Source organism: Xiphophorus couchianus, chromosome 9 (assembly GCF_001444195.1).
Source record: "Xiphophorus couchianus chromosome 9, X_couchianus-1.0, whole genome shotgun sequence".
In the NCBI taxonomy this organism is placed as follows: Eukaryota; Metazoa; Chordata; class Actinopteri; order Cyprinodontiformes; family Poeciliidae; genus Xiphophorus; species Xiphophorus couchianus.
In genome coordinates, this window is record NC_040236.1 from 28109130 (window position 1) to 28127430 (window position 18301).

Genomic DNA, 18301 nt, shown 5'->3' on the forward strand with positions numbered 1-18301 from the left:
CCATTCACTTCAATCACTGCTGCATGTTTTCTGGGATGTTTCTACCAGATTTACTCATTTCTGCTGGTTCTTTGGTGAATAGTTCAGGCTCAGTTAAATCTGATGAAACTGAGCAATATTAGAGAGTTATATAGGACCCCTTCTGTCAAATTTTAATCGGAGTTTGATTGATGAGTGATTAATGACCCTAATCATTAATTGACTTTAATTTCCGGTCACATGATGCCCTTCCCCCCATCCTGTGAAGTGAGCAGCCTCACTTAGGCCTGTTTACTGTCTGTCACATGTTCTTCAGAAGTACGAAGTACGAAGTACAAATGAACGAAGTACAAATGAACATTTACTGCAATGTTTCACACTAGCTAGTGTTACAGAAAAAAAAAGTCTATAAGAGTTTAAAATTTAAGTGATGAAGGAAATCACAAACTCATAGTCAGCACTGACTAATCGTGCTACCATAAAATAAAGCAGTAAAACAGTTAAAACTCTAGGTTTTCTGTAGAGGTATGTGTTTACTATTGCGCCTGGACGCACACACCCCCACACGCCTTTTGAATTATGCAAGTAGAAAACAAAAATACTATAGTTTTTTTTTTTTATTTCAGGTGCTTTACCAAACATGTAGAAGAAGGTGCTCTGGTCAGATGAGACCAAAGCTTAGTTTTTGAAAAAATCAAAGGGTGGCTGTTGTCACATGGAGAAATCACACAAACACATGCACACACACCCACACACACACGCATATACACACGCACGCATCCAGAGTAAGAGGGCAGGGGAGGGGGTCACTGCTGACCCTCAGTCCTTATGTCCTACACACACACAAACACATGCACACACAGATGGCATGGATAAATCTAAACTTATCTAGGAAAGGTGACAATCTATGTATTAATCTTGATACTGATGATCACTTATTGTTTTTTGTGCTCTAATTGCACTGTACTTTAATTTGCTCACAAGTGGTCACATGTGCCACTGGCACACAGATGGAGTGCTGCAGATCCTGAGAGCTGATAGCTGATAATCAATAAGCATGGTGACCAAAGCCCATCTGGACGGTTGAGGTCTGCGAGCCGATAACCGTTGAGCATGGTGACCGCACCCCATCCAGAAGGTTGAGGTCTGCGAGCTGATGATTTAAGTTGTACTGAAAATTTGTTTTCCAAAATTATTCTCAATTATTTAACACTTATTGTATTACTCTTAAAACTCATAATGTTTATTCATTCTTTAATTGTATTATTTTTAAAACACAGAGGTCAGAAGGTGAAGGAATATCGGATGGGGTTTTGGGGGGGGCGTGACAGGATGGGGGGAGGGGCATCATGTGACCGGAAATTAAAATCAATTAATGATTAGGGTCATTAATCACTCATCAATCAAACTCCGATTAAAATTTGACAGAAGGGGTCCTATATAACTCTCTAATATTCTTTGTTTCCTGTTGCAACCAAAAGTTATAATTTCGGTCTCATTGGTCCAAATCCTTTTCTTCCAAGAAGACTTTTAACTTTCCTTCAGCAACGTTTTTCTTCTTTTTGAATAATTATTGTTCCATAATTCAATTTTACCACATATTTCCAATTCTGCTAATGGCAACAAGGACTTGGAGCTCTTCATCTAAAACAAACCATATGAATAACAGCTGAAAATTTGTATTTTACAACTAATACTCCTTTTCCATTGAGTGATGTCTGCTGAATTTCCTGTGAGGAAAATAAGAGACTTTTTTTTTTTTTACCTAAAGTTACACACAAACGCAAGATAGTCAAGTCAAAACAGTTTTTATTTACAGATCTATCAACATCAGTGGTTCATTTTCCTTCATCATTTGGTGGCAGGACAGCAACTTTCACTTCTGATTCAACAAGCCATATGTAATATAATAACACAATTTATTTACATATTTCAGAGCAGACGGGTTGCTTAAACTCAAAGTTCAAAATAAATCCTAAATTTAAAAGAGAAATTTAAGTCAGATTATTATAGGTGCCTCAAAGTTAAGCAGAAGGTGTATATTTGCATAGATACGTTAGTAAAAGGAAAATATTTAAATGTAAATTCACTATAATAAAGCAAGAAAAATGTAGTTTAAGAATAATAAATGTATAATTTTACTCACCAGCATGAATAATCTGTACAATATTTACACAAGCTCTAAGGAGAATTCAACCTGATCCTGAACTTGATGAGTAAATTTTCCTTTTACAATGTTTCTATTTTTTCTCTTTTCTTGTTCATGTGTACCAAAATGGACCTCTAATGATAGTAAAAAAAAGGACCAGCATCTATTTCCTGCAACAGAAACCTTTGTGCTATTAACTTCTGGAAGGAAAAGGAAGCTGTAAAGCTAAAGAACGGTTCCTATAATAGTTACTAAAACTATAAAATAAGCCATAAAACAGGCAGCTAATAGATTTGACCTATTTTTAAGCTCACCATAAACACAAAAATAGAAATAGAGCAGCTAACTCCAGACTTGATGTTGTGCTTTTGTGCAAACTGCTCATGAATCACGAGGAAACATAAATGTTGCTGTTTTAGCTTGTAGGAGACAAAACAGCGACTCTGTGTCCTCGTCTCGAGTCTTTGTTGCATTTTTACGACCGCTGAGACAATAAGAGGGCAAACCTGCTTTGGAGTGAGTCAGAGTCCATTTTTAGTTTGTGAGCGACGCACAAGAAAAATATTTACACCTGTATTCCTCTGGGGTTTTTTCATCATGTTTACAAACTAGACCAGGAATTTGGCTGAAGTCCCATCTTTATAAAAGCAATCACACTTACTGATGATCAATTAATCAGTTACTTTTATGTAAAATGTAGTTTTTGACATTTATATCATGCTATAATGTTATTCCCCCATCAAAAGGGTTAGCGCCTCCCCCACACTGCTCCTTCAGACTAGCAGCAGCACCAATTAGCTAACACTTGTTGGAACTGTGAGTCTGCTAAGCTCATTATAAAAACTATTTCTCATTGCAACGCTCTTGAAAACGATTGTAGACGGCTTATTGGAGAAACATTGTTGTAGGCGGAGAGTCGGAAAGAGCAGAAGCTTCTTAAAGAGACAGAGGCCCAATTTCAAAGTGTTGAATTGCAAAGTCAAATTTCTTTTAAGATATTTTGATATATACACCCTTTTTGAAACGACTGAAGATTGATTGATTCTGCTATAAAATGAAAAATACATAATACTGCTCCTTTAATTAGCAGTAGCTTGATGCTAACTCAGTCTTACATCTCATAAAATAACATTTCTACTTGCTTCCGTTTAACCAGGAAATTGTTGCACTTTCATCTACATTTAAGGTTAGACTAAAATAATCAGATTGTGTTTAGTACGTTCTGTAAAATACTGGAAATGTAGAAAAGTGTATTTTTGTTATGCTAATGATATCTACAGGTTTTGTCAAATTGCTTAACAATAGCAACATAAACATGTCTATTGAAAGTTCACAGTCAAAGTTGCGGTGGGTTTTCTGTGCTTTGGAAATCGATGCTACAGGTAATAGATGGATTCACAACTCATATCAACCAACCTGAAAGATATAAAAATAACATTTATTAACACATGTTCAACCAATGACTACACATGCAAGAGCAGAAAAAATATAGACTAGATAGTCAAGTCTTTTAATTTCCAGTATTATTGTCTAAACTGCAGTTTTACTCTAAACGATGAGCAGCAACTTTGTTTGTTGCTGCTGAAAAATGGGATTAATTGCAATATTGATGCAGTAAAACACGTTTAATTATGAGCAGCTTCACACAAACTCCTGCTTGTTAGAGGATTAATGAAGCAAAATGATGAGTCAATTTTATCTCTCCCTCTCAAGCAAAATGAGAACATGAAAAAGATTGAATCAAGGTTTGATTTGAAGGTTAATCAGGAAGGTTTCCATAGTGGGAACTCACCACTTCAGGTCTGCTGCAGCTGACTGCGCCAGACATGTTGGTAGCAGCCTACCTCCCCTGCTGAGGCACAGTCTGCAGGAAAGCAGCGTTTGGTCGGCCAGCCTGTGAAAAGATTGAATGATTTAATTATTGTTAACCACAGATCGAGCATTTACTTCCTCACAGTGAAGTTTTACCTTTTTTGCCTTACCAAAATTCTTAAATCTGGACAGCTCTACATACAATATGTGAACCAATATATTTACTTAGAGATTGCTCCTCTGTATCTTACCTTGCTGGGCAGCGTTTGACGCAGCGCTTGAATCTCTGTGTCTTTCTGGGCCAGTTGTTGCTCCTGATCGATTTTCTCTTTCAGTAATGTCGTTAACTAAAACAAAAGATGCACCAATTTAAAACAAATAATGCATTTAATTTATTCATTAAAGCTACAGTATGTAACTTTTATAAAACATGTTTTTCATCCATTTATTAAAGTTATCATTACATCGTGACAGTATAGTGTCAATCATCCTTGTGTACGCGCCGCTCACAGCCTCCCCCTCTTGCTCTCTGCTCTGCTTCTCCCCATCAGCTCAGGCTAGTTAGCATGACTACCGACGACAGCAGATAAACGTTTTTTCTGCAACATTTGTTTCTCCGCCTAAGTCCCTCCTCCTGGCTCTGATTGGTTGTTTTTGACCAAGAGCAGTGCGTTTCTTCAGACGATAATAGTAGAAGATTATTTGGGGAAATACTGTATGTCTCCTACTAGTTTTAACAACTATGTAAAAATCATATTTTTGTAAAAGTTACTGCAGCTTTAAACTTTGGTTTGTCACTGAAGAAAACGGCTTTTCTCAGAGTTTTGCTCCAGAACCTACCTGTTGATCATGAAGCTTTTGCTGCTCGTCTAAATCCATGGTAGCTTTAGCGACTGCCGTCTTGTATTTGTCTTCACACTGCTGCAGTTTGGAGGTCAGATCCGAGTTTTGCACCTCTAGCTGACTGGACCGCCATTGAACCTCAGTCATCTGCAGGATAAAATCATATTTTCTCTTTAAAAAACAAAAAGTTGAATGAATATTTCATTTCCTTCCCTAGTTAATCTGGGATGGGGCGCACAGGTCAGTTTAACTGAACTCTGAAAGGAAAAGCTAAAGTTTATCAGGTGAAGAAACTAAAATAAATCATGTAAAAGCAAAGCTTTCTGTTTGTCCTTTGGAGCTTTTTAAAGATTGACAACATGTTGCTTAAGATAAGTTTAGTCTTTTGTCCTGCTGCATCAGCAGGGCGGACAGCTTCACCTCGGCGTTGACCTCGGGTTTGCCTCACAGGACATCTGTTGTTTAGCTGGATTTATCAGGAATGATGCCGTGAGTAAACTTCCTCCCTGGAGAAACAGGTTTCCTGCTCAGCTTGTTTTTTGTAGGGGATTTTAGGAAGAAACGTGTTGTGGGAAAGTTTCAGGGTTGATTTGGCCGAGGTTATTACCTGTGAGGTTTAAGTAATAGTATTAACTTATTATTTGGTGAAATTGTTTATTCTAATTATCTCTTCTTTTTGGTGTTATGATGGGATTTTCTGTCTGTATTTAGATTTTTAATTAGACTAACATTGCAAATGCTAAATGAAACCATGAGGCAGCCAAACTCTTTCTGCTTTACTAAACTAGAGAAAAAACTTCACTTTCACCAAAACCAGGAGAAATTGTCACATTGCTGCAGCATTGGATGTTTTTAAGGCAGAATTGATGGGGGTTTTTTCAATCTCTTTATGCTTGTGGGGTAAACCAGCCTGCATTCACGCACCTTTTCGCCCACATGGTCCAGATACGGCTGGAACTTGTTCTCCACATCCCTGGACAGGTTGGTGCAGTTGCTTTTTATCGTCTCCAGTTGTTCTTTCTGGCTCTTGCAGGTGAGGTGGAACGTCAGCGAGTGAGGGAACAGGTTGTCGATCTTATTCAAAAACTTGGTGGTCACAGTCTGGATCCCACTCAGAGCCTGAACAAAGTCTTCTTTGCACTTCCTGATTTGAAAAAAAAAAAGCCACCATTAGATTGTTCTTTACATTTTAGGACAAATGCACCATCTGGACAGACAGACAAGAGGACGGCACCTTCTGTAGGTGGTGAGCTTCTCCTCCTGGAGAGTCTTATCTCTATGCAGTTGCCTGACTTCCATGAGATGAACGTCTCGATCTCTGAAGACGTTTTCTCGATCTCTGATGGCGTTGTCTCGATCTCTGATGGCGTTGTCCCTCTGGGACAACAGATTCTGAACCATCTGACTGTCTTTTGATTTAACAAGTGCTGTCTCATTTTGGATGAGTTCCTGACACTTTGCGTTATCTGCAGGATTCAGATGGAAGGTTTGTGTCACAAGAAAATCAATTCTAACAACTAGAATTCAGTTTTGCATAATTTCTACATGCTTTAGTCAGTTTAGTAGACATTAGTAGGATCTGCAGGACAATCACTTGCAATAAATTCATATTACATTCTTATTCAGTCCTGGAAAACTTGAAAAGTTAAAACCTTACAAGCATCTTTGGACTGCTTATGAACTCTTAGTGTTTCAGTCACAGCTAAAGTTGTTGGTTACGTTGAGAGATGTTTATGCAGTGTTGAACTTACGGATATATGTAGGTGGTGGAAGACAGGGAGGACAGCGCATAGGAGCGATGCTTTTCTGCTTTTCAAGGTTCGTCCATTAAAAAAGAAAACAACATAAAAGAAGCTGAATTAGATAATGAATAGGTTTTCATTTCTATTATGAAACCTATTATGAAGATGACCAACAGAGACACAACAGAAATGGACAGAGGAGAGCAAATAAAAAAAGAAAAGAATTCTGACTGATTTTTACTTTTTTTTTCATATTTCTGACTTTCATCTTCTGAGATCAAGTCAGAAATCTGAGGGGAAAAAAGCCAGAATTAATTTTTGAGAGTCTTTAATCCTTTTCCACAGAAGTACCATTAAAAAACAGAAATGAAAGTGAAGATGGGAATGATGAGATGATCTCGGGTTATCTTGACAAAGTGCATCAGAGCAGTTCTGCAACTTGACAGAGAAAAAGGCAGCTTCCTCTTGTTTATTCTCTGTACTTACAGAGTTGAATCTGAATTTTGTGAAGTTGGCCTCAGCTTGCTGCTTCGCCATCTCTTTCTGCAGAGCCGTTTTCTCAGCCGAACAAGCAGCAAGCTTTGCTCCAAGCTCGACTTTCTCCTTTGTCAGTTTCATGTTGTCTGTGCTCAGCTTGTTAAATTCCAGCTCCAACTTCTGCACAATACATGAAGAATCAGCAATAGTTCAATGCAGAGTGGGATATTCACATTTACTTGAGAAACTTTATGGAAAAAATGAACTTTTAAGAGTATTTTTATTAAGCTGTAGGGCGTTTTAATGTTTTCTGAACAGATCGTTCATTGTAAGTACAGATTAAATAAAAAATAATAATAAAACATGTACTTTTTACTTTTACTTGAGAAGATTTTTATGAAGTATTGTGAAATGTCTGGATACTTTTCTCCTCTGTAAGTAACTTCACTGAATGAAGAACCAAAATTTCACCAGACAGACACAAACTTTTAACCAGTTTTTGTTAAAGTTTTATGTTTAAATAAATTGTAATGATAATATTTTTCCTTATTTTGTAATTATATGAATAATTACATATAAAATACCAAAATTTCCCAAACAAAAAAGTTATATTTTTTTTATCTGATAAATAATTGATATTCGGACAGTTACTTATTACTTGAGTAGCGTTTTTACCAAATACTTTTTCACTCTTAGTTACTTTATGAAAAAAGTAACTTTTACGCAGTCGTAGAGGAAATCACTCACGTTGACCCGCTCCTCCTCTGCAGACTTTTCTGGCTGTCCGTAGATGAGCAGGAGCACCAGGCTGACGATGATGAGCGACTGGATGAGGGATGAAAAGAAGAAAACGATCCTCATGTAGTAGCCGCAGCTCTTTCCTTTGTTTCTGTACAGCGGCTGCCGGGCCTCTGGGCCGAGCTTGACCCGGGAGCAGCTGGAGCTGTACATGGCAGCCGGTGGTGAAATGTTTGCAGCTGGTTTTTGTGATAACAGTAAAAGAAATTATTTGATAGCAAAGAAAATATTTTTTCAAAATTCTTCAGTCTTGATCTTCTCTGCAAAGAAAAAGCAGATGTTTACCAAGTAGAAGCTGAGTTTTATATTTTTTTAATCCTTGGTTTTCTGTTTGTCTTTTAAGATGTGAAATGATCAGGCAGAGATGTGAACAGGGAGCCTAATGAGTGTGAAGGGAACAGCTTTATAAAGGCTTCGTCCTGGACGCCCCCTCCTCTCTACTTCCTGAATGACCAGCATAGATGCTCAAAAACTTTCCATGCAACAGAAAACACTTTATTGTCACAGAAACTTAAATAATAATGAAAAAATTCTCCACAAGTATTAACACAGAATGGTTTACTGTATATTTTCCCCCACAGATGTTTGACATCAACTAAATATGAGTAAAATCCAGATTTTTAAGACATTATATGTGGCTATTATCTAGCTAAAGGTCTGTGGAAATATAATTTTTTCTACCATTTCTTTTATTTGAGTAAAAATATGTCAAATTTGTCCTACTTCAGTACAGTTTACCCTTCTCTGGTTCAATGTTCATATTTTTTCTGAAGCTGTTTATTAAAAATGTGACCTTTAAATCATGCATTTTCAGGATTTTCTTTTTTTCACTTTTTATCAGCAGATAACCGGACAACGCTATTTTATCAGCATGCAGTTATGAACTGTTTGACTGCAGTTTGGTTTTATTGTGAACAGAATACCTTCATCTCTGACCTTTCACCCCATTTAGCTGTCCTCTCAGAAGTTACTTTCAGTTATCCCAAATGGCCTTTTGTGATAAAAGCCATAAAATATTATGTCACACAGATATTTTTTTGGTGAGTCTTCAAAATATCAATGCTTAATTACCTGCTGTGAGGATGTTCTTTCAGCACATAGCCTTTTTGATACTGCAGTCAACAATTAATCAATTACTAGAATAGATGACAAATTATTTAAATAATCGATTCTTCATCATTAATCATTTCAACTCTAAAGAATGCTTTGTATGTAAATTACAAACAGTAGATTATCTAAGTTGAATAAAATTAGTATTTGTAGAACTGTGGGAAGCATATTTTTGGTAAATAATGTGGATACATTTAATAAACTTCCACTTGTGTGACTCAAGAAAGCAGGAAGCATTACCTATCCGTGCCACTTTTAAATATAGCAGGAGCAGAATTCCTCATCCTATTCCCTGGTGAAGGACGAACAATGTATAACATGTTAAGGAGTAAAGCAGAAAAAGCCAAACAAATACAGAAAAAATTTCCCCCACATCCTGTGCTGAGCCTACGTGGAAAGGAGTCAAGGCAGAGGAGGACTGAGAGAACAGAAACAATAGGTAGCTGTCACTCTTCAGAGCTGAGGGAATAACAAAGTCTCCCTCTGGGCGCTCTCCATCCCAGCCAAGCCGTTATCAGAGCCGATGACAAGAGGCACACAACGGGCCGCTGGGAAGAGAGTGACGGGCCAAAGGTTCTCTAAGCGCCAGGTCACGCTTTCCTGCTCGCCCACACATGTCTGACAGTCTTCCTTCAAATGGAAAAAGACTAATTTATGAAGATAGAGCGGCAGCGCAGACTGATGACTTCTGAACAAAGGCAGGAAGTCAAACGGTTGGAGACTGACACCTTTTGAGACAACCAGCCAACCGGACAGGAAGTGGATATATCTCAAGCACTGCAGAATTGTTCAGGCAATTGATGTATAAGTGGCACATTTACACTATCTGATGGAGAGGTGTTCAACATTGCTCAGTCAAAAGTGCTTGTGGCCCAACAAAATGATAGTTTTAACAAATACACTTGCTTGATTTTATATTATGTTTCTATCACTATGTTGTGACAGTATGAGACAGATAATCGGTGAATTATCTAGCCATAAAAATCCCTGAAAAAGCCATTTCTGTATTTATCTTTTAGCTTGAAACTTTAAAACTGGTTATCTAAATATGAATAATTATTTTAAAAAATGCTTTGCCTTTTCTAGAAAATTCAGATTTTTGTGTTTTATAACAAGATAAAACAAAATATGAATTTTTTAAAAAAAATTCTCAGACTTTTCTAGAGTTTTTGACACAGCACAGGAATCCAAAAAATGTGTGTTCAAGTTATCATTTGCTGGATTTAGAAAATTTGAACTAAGTTCTGTTGAGACAGCAGAACATGTTGGGCCTTTCTGGACAGGTCTGTCCAACAAATCAATCAAACAGCTGCAGCTGATCCAGAATGCTGCTGCTCGCGTTCTCACTAAAACCAGGAAGATAGAGCACATAACACCAGTTTTAAAGTCCCTCCACTGGCTCCCTGTAGCTCAAAGAATAGACTTTAAAATACTGTTGTTAGTTTATAAATCACTGAACGGCTTAGCACCACAATACATTAAAGATCTGCTTTTATTGTATCAACCTTCTAGACCTCTCAGGTCTTCCGGTTCTGGTCTGCTCTGCATCCCCAGAACCAGAACCAAACGAGGAGAAGCAGCTTTCAGCATCTATGCACCACAAATTTGGAACAAACTTCCAGAAAACTGTAAAACAGCTGAAACACTGACTTCTTTTAAATCTCAACTAAAAACCCACCTGTTTAGAATTGTATTTGAAATGTAATCAATTACAAATTTAAAAATGGCGAGTGACTGAGGGTCACTGCGCGCACAGAAAACCCTGTCAATTCTAGACTCTAACAGGTAAAAATATTGCACGAAATCCGTGGAGGACGGCGGAGTCCTCGCGCAAAATTCCGTGGTTAGGTGGACGGAGCCTGGTGCCTTCCTGTTCAGGGAGACGGGGCCCGACGAATACCCGTTGAAAAAAAGGACGACGGAGTCCTGCGAGAACAGGCGCTTAAATTCCGTGACAAAATTGTATTTGAAATGTAATCAATTACAAATTTATGGATGGAACTTGACTTAATGCTTTGTTTTGATTATTGATTCTATATTGCATTGTGTTTCTGTGTTTGTAATGATGTAAAGCACTTTGAAATGTCTTGCTGCTGAAATGTGCTATACAAATAAAATTTGATTGATTGATTAGCTGGATGTATTTCAAGGTGGAATCTGCTGCCATCTACTGGCCAAACCAGCTAAATAATTTAAAATACGATTAATAGGATTAAATATGCCTTTTCAATATATCCCAAAAAGTTTTTACGTGCAGTTTTTGTTGTGGGTATAGCTACATTTCAGGTAAAACCATCAATGTGTTTGTGTAACCTTCCTACACGATCGCATTGTGTGACGTACAGCAGCGACGAAGTGAAGAAAACTGGCCATATTCTAAACGAAGTTTGAAATCAGGGATGTCAAACTTATTTTCATTGTGGGCGTCGTCAAGAAAATAAAATTTCTCAAAGTGACGGTTGTGCCAGAATACTTTGATAAAATCTATTAGCAAACTGTTAAAACATTAATAGCCGTCTCCTCAATTAAATACTTCTTAAAATTAAAGTCTTGAACATGTTTTCAAATTGATCAGTCCCTCCAGGATTCTGTGATGGTTTTAGATATTTTTCAAAATCAAATTTACAGATTTGTGAGGAGGCTAATTTAGAGATATTTGACAGAAATTTCGCGAGGTTTGTGCTTATCTGGCTTGTGACATTTGTTACTCGACATATCGATCACAGACTGTAACATCAAGTATGGCTGAGGTGGGAGTTAGTTATTTAAACCCAATGTTTTTGAGTCTTTCAGATAATTTGCAATAAATTCACAGTTATACAGATAAAAACAACTTTAACCTGATGAAGGTTCTATTTATGAGTCCCTCTGGAGTGGAGAGGTCCAGTTAAGAAGCTGTGGCAGGCAGTATTTAGTCCCCAGAAAACATTCCAGCATGGAAACAAAGGAGCAGCTCAGGAAGAAAAACATTAAGCTAAAGCTAATCTCTGGCACTGAATTAAAAAGTCTTGATGAGGAACAAAAATAACCCAAACCTGCTGACAAACTAAAAGAAACATATTTTCTAATAATTTATAAGTCACATGTTTCTGATCAAATCCTGACATACAAATTAATCTGCAACTTTTATTTAATGTGTGTTTTATGAATCTTTTGTTGACATCCTGTCTCTCAAAATTAAAATAGCCAGTCAGGATGTTGTTTTGTTTGTAAATAATCAAACTTTCAAATTCATTACATTCAGAAGCAAAAACACAAATATGAAAGAGATCTTTGCAAAACCTGACGATTCAACCATTGCAACTTCCACTCTTTATTAGGTTATTTTTTATTTATTTGAACTCTCATCATCTACTCCCTCATTACCAGGACAGTTCAAGTAACTTTCACCACCACATAACAGAACAATTTGGTTACAATCAGTGACTTCTTGAAACCCTCATTTCCCATATATTCTCACAACGTTTGTTCAAAACCAAAGAAAACAATAACAGTAACATTGTGCCTTCAGATAAAAAATAAAGTAAAATAAAAAGTTCTGCTGAATCTGCAGCATGTGTGGAATTCACAGATGAGTGAGGCCGTTTTAATTTGTCCGTTTTACACTGTAGCCTCCGTGTCCGGGGTGTCGTCCCCCTCCAGCAGGCTGTAGGACGCGTGGCTCTGGAACGGTCTCTGCAGAGGATGAGCGAGCAGTTTGGCCATGCAGTTGTGCAGCTCGATGGCGGGTCCACTCAGGGAAACCTCGAAGCGATAACACATGCCTTTGGAGTCCAGGGTACAGAACGAAGAGTAGGTCTCCTGGGAAACCAAAGAAACACTTTAAAAGATGGTCAAAGAACTACTCAACTTAAAGAGATCTCACAAATGTAAAGGAATGAAAGAAGTGAAGTAGTTCTGATAATTTATTTGTCTCAGTTTATTAAAGTTTGCATAAACAACCTTAAGTCTGAGTCCCTTTGCCACTGCAAAACATTAAATCTTAGCAAGTATTTTTGGTTTAGTCCAAACATCTTAGTATATTTGAAATAAGACAAAACTAACTTATATGTAACTTTTCAGCAATATATATTAGATTGCTTTAAGTAAGTAATTCCTTAATATTAATGAAAAAGTACTTGTTCCATAGACAGATATTTCAGTTATAATATGAGAAAAAATCTTGTTATAAGTTAAATAATTTGCTTATTACAAACAAGTATTTTTTCATCAATATTAAGGAATTATTAACTTAAAACAAGCTTCTATATATTGTCAAAAAGTTGCTTTTTCCTTTTTTGCAGTAGAAACTAAACCAACAATCATTTGGTATTGTTTTGTTTTTTGCAGTGAAGGCATAAATACTATTGTATCACAGTAAAACAGAGAATGTGGAAAACACTGCAAAACACTAAATCTTATCAAGTATTTCTAGTCTAATTTTGAGTGCAAAGATCTTAGTACACTTGAAGTAAGATAAAACTAACTTGCAAGTACCTTTCATCAATATACAGAAGCTTGTTATAAGTAAATAATTCCTTAATATTAATTTTTTTATAAGTACTAGTCCCACTAGCAGATTATTTCACTTATAACAAGATATTTTTTCCATAAATGCCAGTGAAACTAGCACTTTTTATAATAATGATAATGATAACTGACATAATACAATTTGGAGTAAGACTGTAACATATCAAAAAGCAGAAGACGTGAAGCGCTGTGAATACTTTCCGATGTGCTGCATCGAAAAGTATTCACCAAACACTGATGATCTTCTGCAATATGTTTATTTTAAGTGACCATACAGGAACAGAGACGTAACTGTTAACTTTAATGCTTCTTTAAAAACAAACAGGCCGTAAAAATGCAACTTGGTAAGAAAAATATGAAAAACACACAATTTCCAATGCAGTCTGGAAAATATGCAAATTTAAACAGTTTTTACATTTGGATGACAATGAAGGAACAATTTATTCTGGGTTTTTATTCACTGTCCATCCATCCTGCAAGTTTTGTAGGTAAATTCTGACCTCATTGATTTCACAGTGAACATTTAGACATACATTTCGAAAATAAGAAAATGTAATATTGTCTTTAAAAAAACTAAAGGAAACACTCACCCTCCAGCTGGTCTCATCTCCTTGTTCCTCCATCCCGTTGTGCAAATAAACAACATCAAAGAAGAAATATGGAGATTGCAGCATTTTCTGAAACAGGAATAAAAAACTTGATCACCACAAGATAAAACAGGCAGATGCTTTGACTACACCACAGACAGAGCAGTGACTCACACTGAGAGCTTCTGAAGGGTTGAACTGCAAGGGCCCCGCGTGACGGCTGTAGATGAGAACAGTTCGCACCACGTAGGGAGGCGGGATGGTCTGAACGTTCTCCATCGACGGCAGCTCAATCTTCTGACGACTGCAACAGACACAAGATTTTAAAACGTAAAAAATTTCTACTTAAGTTACAAATTTGAGAAAATTAGAAAAACATAAACATAGCTTACATGACGTTAAGGAGATCTTCCAGGTCTAAATGTTTAGGTTAAGGGTAACTTGATTTTAGTATTAAAGCTATTTTGGTGAATGTTTGATGGAAGGATACTGAAGGACTCGCACACATTGGTTTCCAGGTCATACAGACAGCTGCACAGCTCTCTGGGATCAGATGTGAAGCCAGACAGCTGGGGCAAAAAACAAAACAATTATGAAGGGAAATTTCCACAAACTTCATAAAATAAAATAAAAACACAAAAAGCAAAAATATATGAGCTGTAATTGTTTTTGTGTTGCAGGGTTTTGAAGAGGAAAGAAAAATAAACTATGAAAAAAATGAATATCTCCAGACCCAGAGATCGTCTATATGTCCTTCCTTCCCTTCTTCCTTACTGACTCATTCTTTCCTTACTTCCTTCTCTTCTGCCCTTCCTTGTCTTCTTCCTTCCTTTCTCCTATCCACACTTCCTTTCTTACTTCTATCACCGCTTCCATTCTTCCTTCTGTATTTTTCCTTCTATTCTATCTTCCTTCTATTTCTCTTTCTATCCTTCCTTTTATATCTCTCATTTTCTCATTCCATCATTTCGTCCTTATATATCTCCTTTCTTTCATCTCTCCTTCCATTGTTCCTTCTTTGTATTTTTGCTTCCATCCTTCTCCCTCCTTCCATCCTTCCATCTGTCCATCTTTCCTAATTTGTGTTTAGAACAGAACTATACAAGTCATAAAAATGATTGGATTTCCAAATTTAAATACTAGATCATATTTGTAAGTTCAGGTTTTGTTTTTACTGAGTGACCAGAGATAAAAATTATAAAACATTAAACCAAGATTAATCAAACATCCAGCAGGCGTTTCAGTGACTGAGCGTCTCGTGTACCGACCCACAGAGCATCATCGTTGATGACAACCAGAGCAAACTCATGTCGTTTGTCGATCTTGTGTTTTGTTCTCACAAACATCTCGATCATCTTCTGGGATATGTTCAAGGCGTTTGTTTTAGATCTAAACAGAGAGACAATGAAATGATGCAATGTTAAGCTCAAAAGCCATGAAACAATGAGACAGTCTACCGTGTTTTTACACACCCGTTAAAAGACTCCAGCTTAGGTAAGGACATTTCTTCAGAAAGATCTAGACAGATTATCTGTACAGAGGGAAATAAGGCAGGAAAGACAGAAAACATTAAAATGAAGTCATATGTAAATCTACATCACAGTAAAAAGAAAGTACGCGCTTTTTCAATTCTATAGCTTCTCTGGGCATAATAAAAATGAGCTACTTTCATTATCTTGTAATTTGCTTTAAATAAAACATCAAAGATTCAGATGAAAGTTTTATCTGTATATTTTATGCTACTACTGCGATAACAATAAAAATTGTGATAAAAAAATGATTTATTATGAGTTTTTTTTAGTTAACTGTATGGCATGAATGGCACAGTAATCATAGTGCCACAAAAACAAATACTGCTCTTCCCATTTAAGGGAGCCACTTACATAAAGAAATATGATTTATATCACTAAACTGCATATATTAACTGCATTTGGTCATATTTTCAAATTTACTGATATTTATTTATGTTATTGTGGAACAAACAGTGGAGAAAATAGTAAAAGAAAATAACATGTCAGTTCTGTTTTTTGTTTGTTTAACATCATTAATGGAAATTTATTGAGGCAACAATAAATCAAAATGAAAAATTTTATAATAAAAGAAGAATACAATAAATGCACACCCATAGATGGAAGACCTCAAATTTGCCCCAAGATTAATGTGGTATCCAGGAAAGTTAATACAACTCAACAAATTGTGTTAACACTAAACCTTTCTACTTTTGAGGTTAGATTTAAACATCCTAATTATTTAATTTAATAAAGCCAGGTGAAAACTACAGTTTTTTTCATAGAAACAGAACCTTGAGGATTTGCTTTCTTGATCACTTTAACTTCTTGAATAAGAAAGTATTTATGTGTACAGTGGACCTACCACTTTCTCTGGACAGTTGACTCTGGGAACTCGGAGCTGGTATTCTGCCGGTGGAGGAATGGACATACTGAGGACGGGCTGCTGGTGAGGGGCCTTCGGCCGCTCTTTGACCGTCACAGCTGCAGTTGACAGCTGGGCCGTGGTGCCAGCTGCTGTTCCAGAACCACCTGCCATGGAAACGGCGACAGGGGGAATCACGGCCTGAGATGTAGCGGCCAAAACCGTTGTTGAGACAGAGCTCAGAGGGCTGTCGGTGGTCGAGGCTTCGCCTTCGCCCTCCACGCGGTTCCCCACTGCCGGCTGAGGCATGGTCGGGTTCCCGTTGCCTCCGAGGCTGCCAGTGCTGCTGCGTCGGTCCTCGGCACCTTCGGGGTTGGAGCGCGTCCGGGGTCGCAGCTCCACTGGACGTTCCTCTCCATCAGCTGGGCCTGGCTCTGGAGTCTCCATGGAAACACTGGATGCAAACAAAGTGGAGGTGATGAGTCCAGTCTGCTGTAGATGGAGCATTTAAAACTGAAGAACAAACTAAGAAACCACTTACATCAATGAAAGGATTTAAGAATGAATTAAAATAAAATCACTGCAGAACATGTTTATTTCACCAATTAAATTCCACCAGTGAAACAAGTGTTTCAGTACACAAGATTTGATTTATTTGAAGCATTTAGTTGTTTTAGTTTTGATGGCTATCACAATACAGTTAATATAAATCCACAATTGAAAACTCAATTAATGTGACATATTTCTATTCAAAATTATTTTTCAAAATTGGGATAATGAAATATCCAAATCATCATAGACTGGTCTGAAGTTTTAGTTGAGGGGTAGTAACATTACATTAAATTTATTTGAGTAGCTTTAAAAAACAATGCTTATATACTTTTTCATTTCTATTTGAGTAATTTTTGGCTACTCTATCCACTTCTACACCATAATCCTGATAAGCTAATATTCAGATGTATCACTCTGGGTGAAATCAATCTATATATGATTCCAATTTCTGAGAAGAAATACACAAATAAATAAACTTTACAATTATATTTGAAGTTATTTAGACATACAAAATATTTAAAATTGGCTGAATCCCAGACTTATATCTCATATTTTCCTTTTTAATAAAACATCTCTACCTTTCAGACGGACGTTATTTGTCCTAAATCTTACATTATGGCTTATTTTACCAAATCACAGCACTATTTCTGCAGTTATTTTTTTCTCTAAGTGAACATGTAACTAGCTTTATCTTTAAATCTCCACACCGATCTTAGGAGTTGAACAAACACTTTGTACTGAAAAGGTACGTTGTACAGAATGACTCTTGATAACATAAAAACAAGTTTAGCTGTTAGCATTAGTTAGCTTCTATAAAATTAACAAGCAGCTCAATATATAAGCGCCATATATTAATCGGAAAAATACTACTTACGTTTTTAAGAAAAAAGAAGCGTCTTTGTTTTATGTGCAACAAACTGTCATATATACTGCTAAAAAAAATCACAAGCTGAGCTAACGTTTGTTTTGAACGGTTAGCTTCCTGTTCGAAACAACACCGCCGGAACTTTCGGTCCTCCCAGCATTGTGGGTAATGAAGTTTTTGGGCTGATTTAAAGTTTTTCCGTTTTGTAGATCGCCAGGAGCACAATAAAATAACCTTCAACATCAGTGATAACGACAATAACAATTTATTATATAAAAAAAATAGAGTGAATGCAGTTAAAACAAATATTAGAATCTCTTTTCTTCACTGCCTGTAAATATGAAAGAACTTTACAAAACAAGAATCTTCTATTTTGAATAAAAAATTATTACCTTTTGCAATGTTGTATCAATGTGTGTTTTTCTCCTACTACTTTCTACTTTTATGGCAATAAAATTTGCCTTTTTTGTAAACTTATTGTATTGTCCAAGTTCAATGCTCCTAA

At 36.6% G+C, this 18301-nt stretch overlaps 2 protein-coding genes across 3 annotated transcripts; both read right to left on the reverse strand.

Annotated features, from left to right (window-relative positions):
* Positions 1-1771: 1771 nt before the first annotated feature.
* On the reverse strand, positions 1772-8206 carry plvapb (plasmalemma vesicle associated protein b). Of its 2 annotated transcripts, XM_028028385.1 has the most exons (10): positions 8086-8200; positions 7750-7979; positions 7012-7182; positions 6535-6592; positions 6018-6249; positions 5708-5927; positions 4781-4930; positions 4192-4287; positions 3921-4022; positions 1772-3544 (listed from the first exon to the last, which is right to left on the reverse strand). In XM_028028385.1, exons 2-9 carry the CDS (start codon positions 7951-7953, stop codon positions 3969-3971), a joined length of 1185 nt encoding a protein of 394 aa, XP_027884186.1. In that variant the 5' UTR covers positions 7954-7979; positions 8086-8200; the 3' UTR covers positions 1772-3544; positions 3921-3968. The 2 variants fall into 2 exon arrangements, with proteins under 2 accessions (XP_027884186.1, XP_027884188.1); XM_028028387.1 differs by having other exon boundaries at positions 6535-6589; positions 7750-8206.
* Positions 8207-12193: 3987 nt separating this feature from the next.
* On the reverse strand, positions 12194-17948 carry babam1 (BRISC and BRCA1 A complex member 1). Its single transcript, XM_028028888.1, has 9 exons — positions 17806-17948; positions 16380-16833; positions 15479-15537; positions 15275-15395; positions 14497-14575; positions 14399-14423; positions 14181-14310; positions 14010-14096; positions 12194-12711 (listed from the first exon to the last, which is right to left on the reverse strand). Exons 2-9 carry the CDS (start codon positions 16824-16826, stop codon positions 12511-12513), a joined length of 1149 nt encoding a protein of 382 aa, XP_027884689.1. The 5' UTR covers positions 16827-16833; positions 17806-17948; the 3' UTR covers positions 12194-12510.
* Positions 17949-18301: the final 353 nt, after the last annotated feature.

Bases quoted from the DNA above. Each gene is read 5' to 3' on its own strand.
- plvapb (XM_028028385.1), bottom strand. From the start codon at position 7,953: ATGTACAGCTCCAGCTGCTCCCGGGTCAAGCTCGGCCCAGAGGCCCGG. The intron at 5,928-6,017 runs GTGCCGTCCTCT...TTTTCAAATCAG, and splicing joins AAGCTCACCACCTACAGAAG to GAAGTGCAAAGAAGACTTTG. The intron at 4,931-5,707 runs GTGCGTGAATGC...TTTATCCTGCAG, and splicing joins TGGACCATGTGGGCGAAAAG to ATGACTGAGGTTCAATGGCG.
- babam1 (XM_028028888.1), bottom strand. From the start codon at position 16,826: ATGGAGACTCCAGAGCCAGGCCCAGCTGATGGAGAGGAACGTCCAGTG. The intron at 15,396-15,478 runs GTGTGTAAAAAC...CTCTCTGTTTAG, and splicing joins AAGCTGGAGTCTTTTAACGG to ATCTAAAACAAACGCCTTGA. The intron at 14,097-14,180 runs GTGAGTCACTGC...TTCCTGTTTCAG, and splicing joins ACCCTTCAGAAGCTCTCAGT to AAAATGCTGCAATCTCCATA.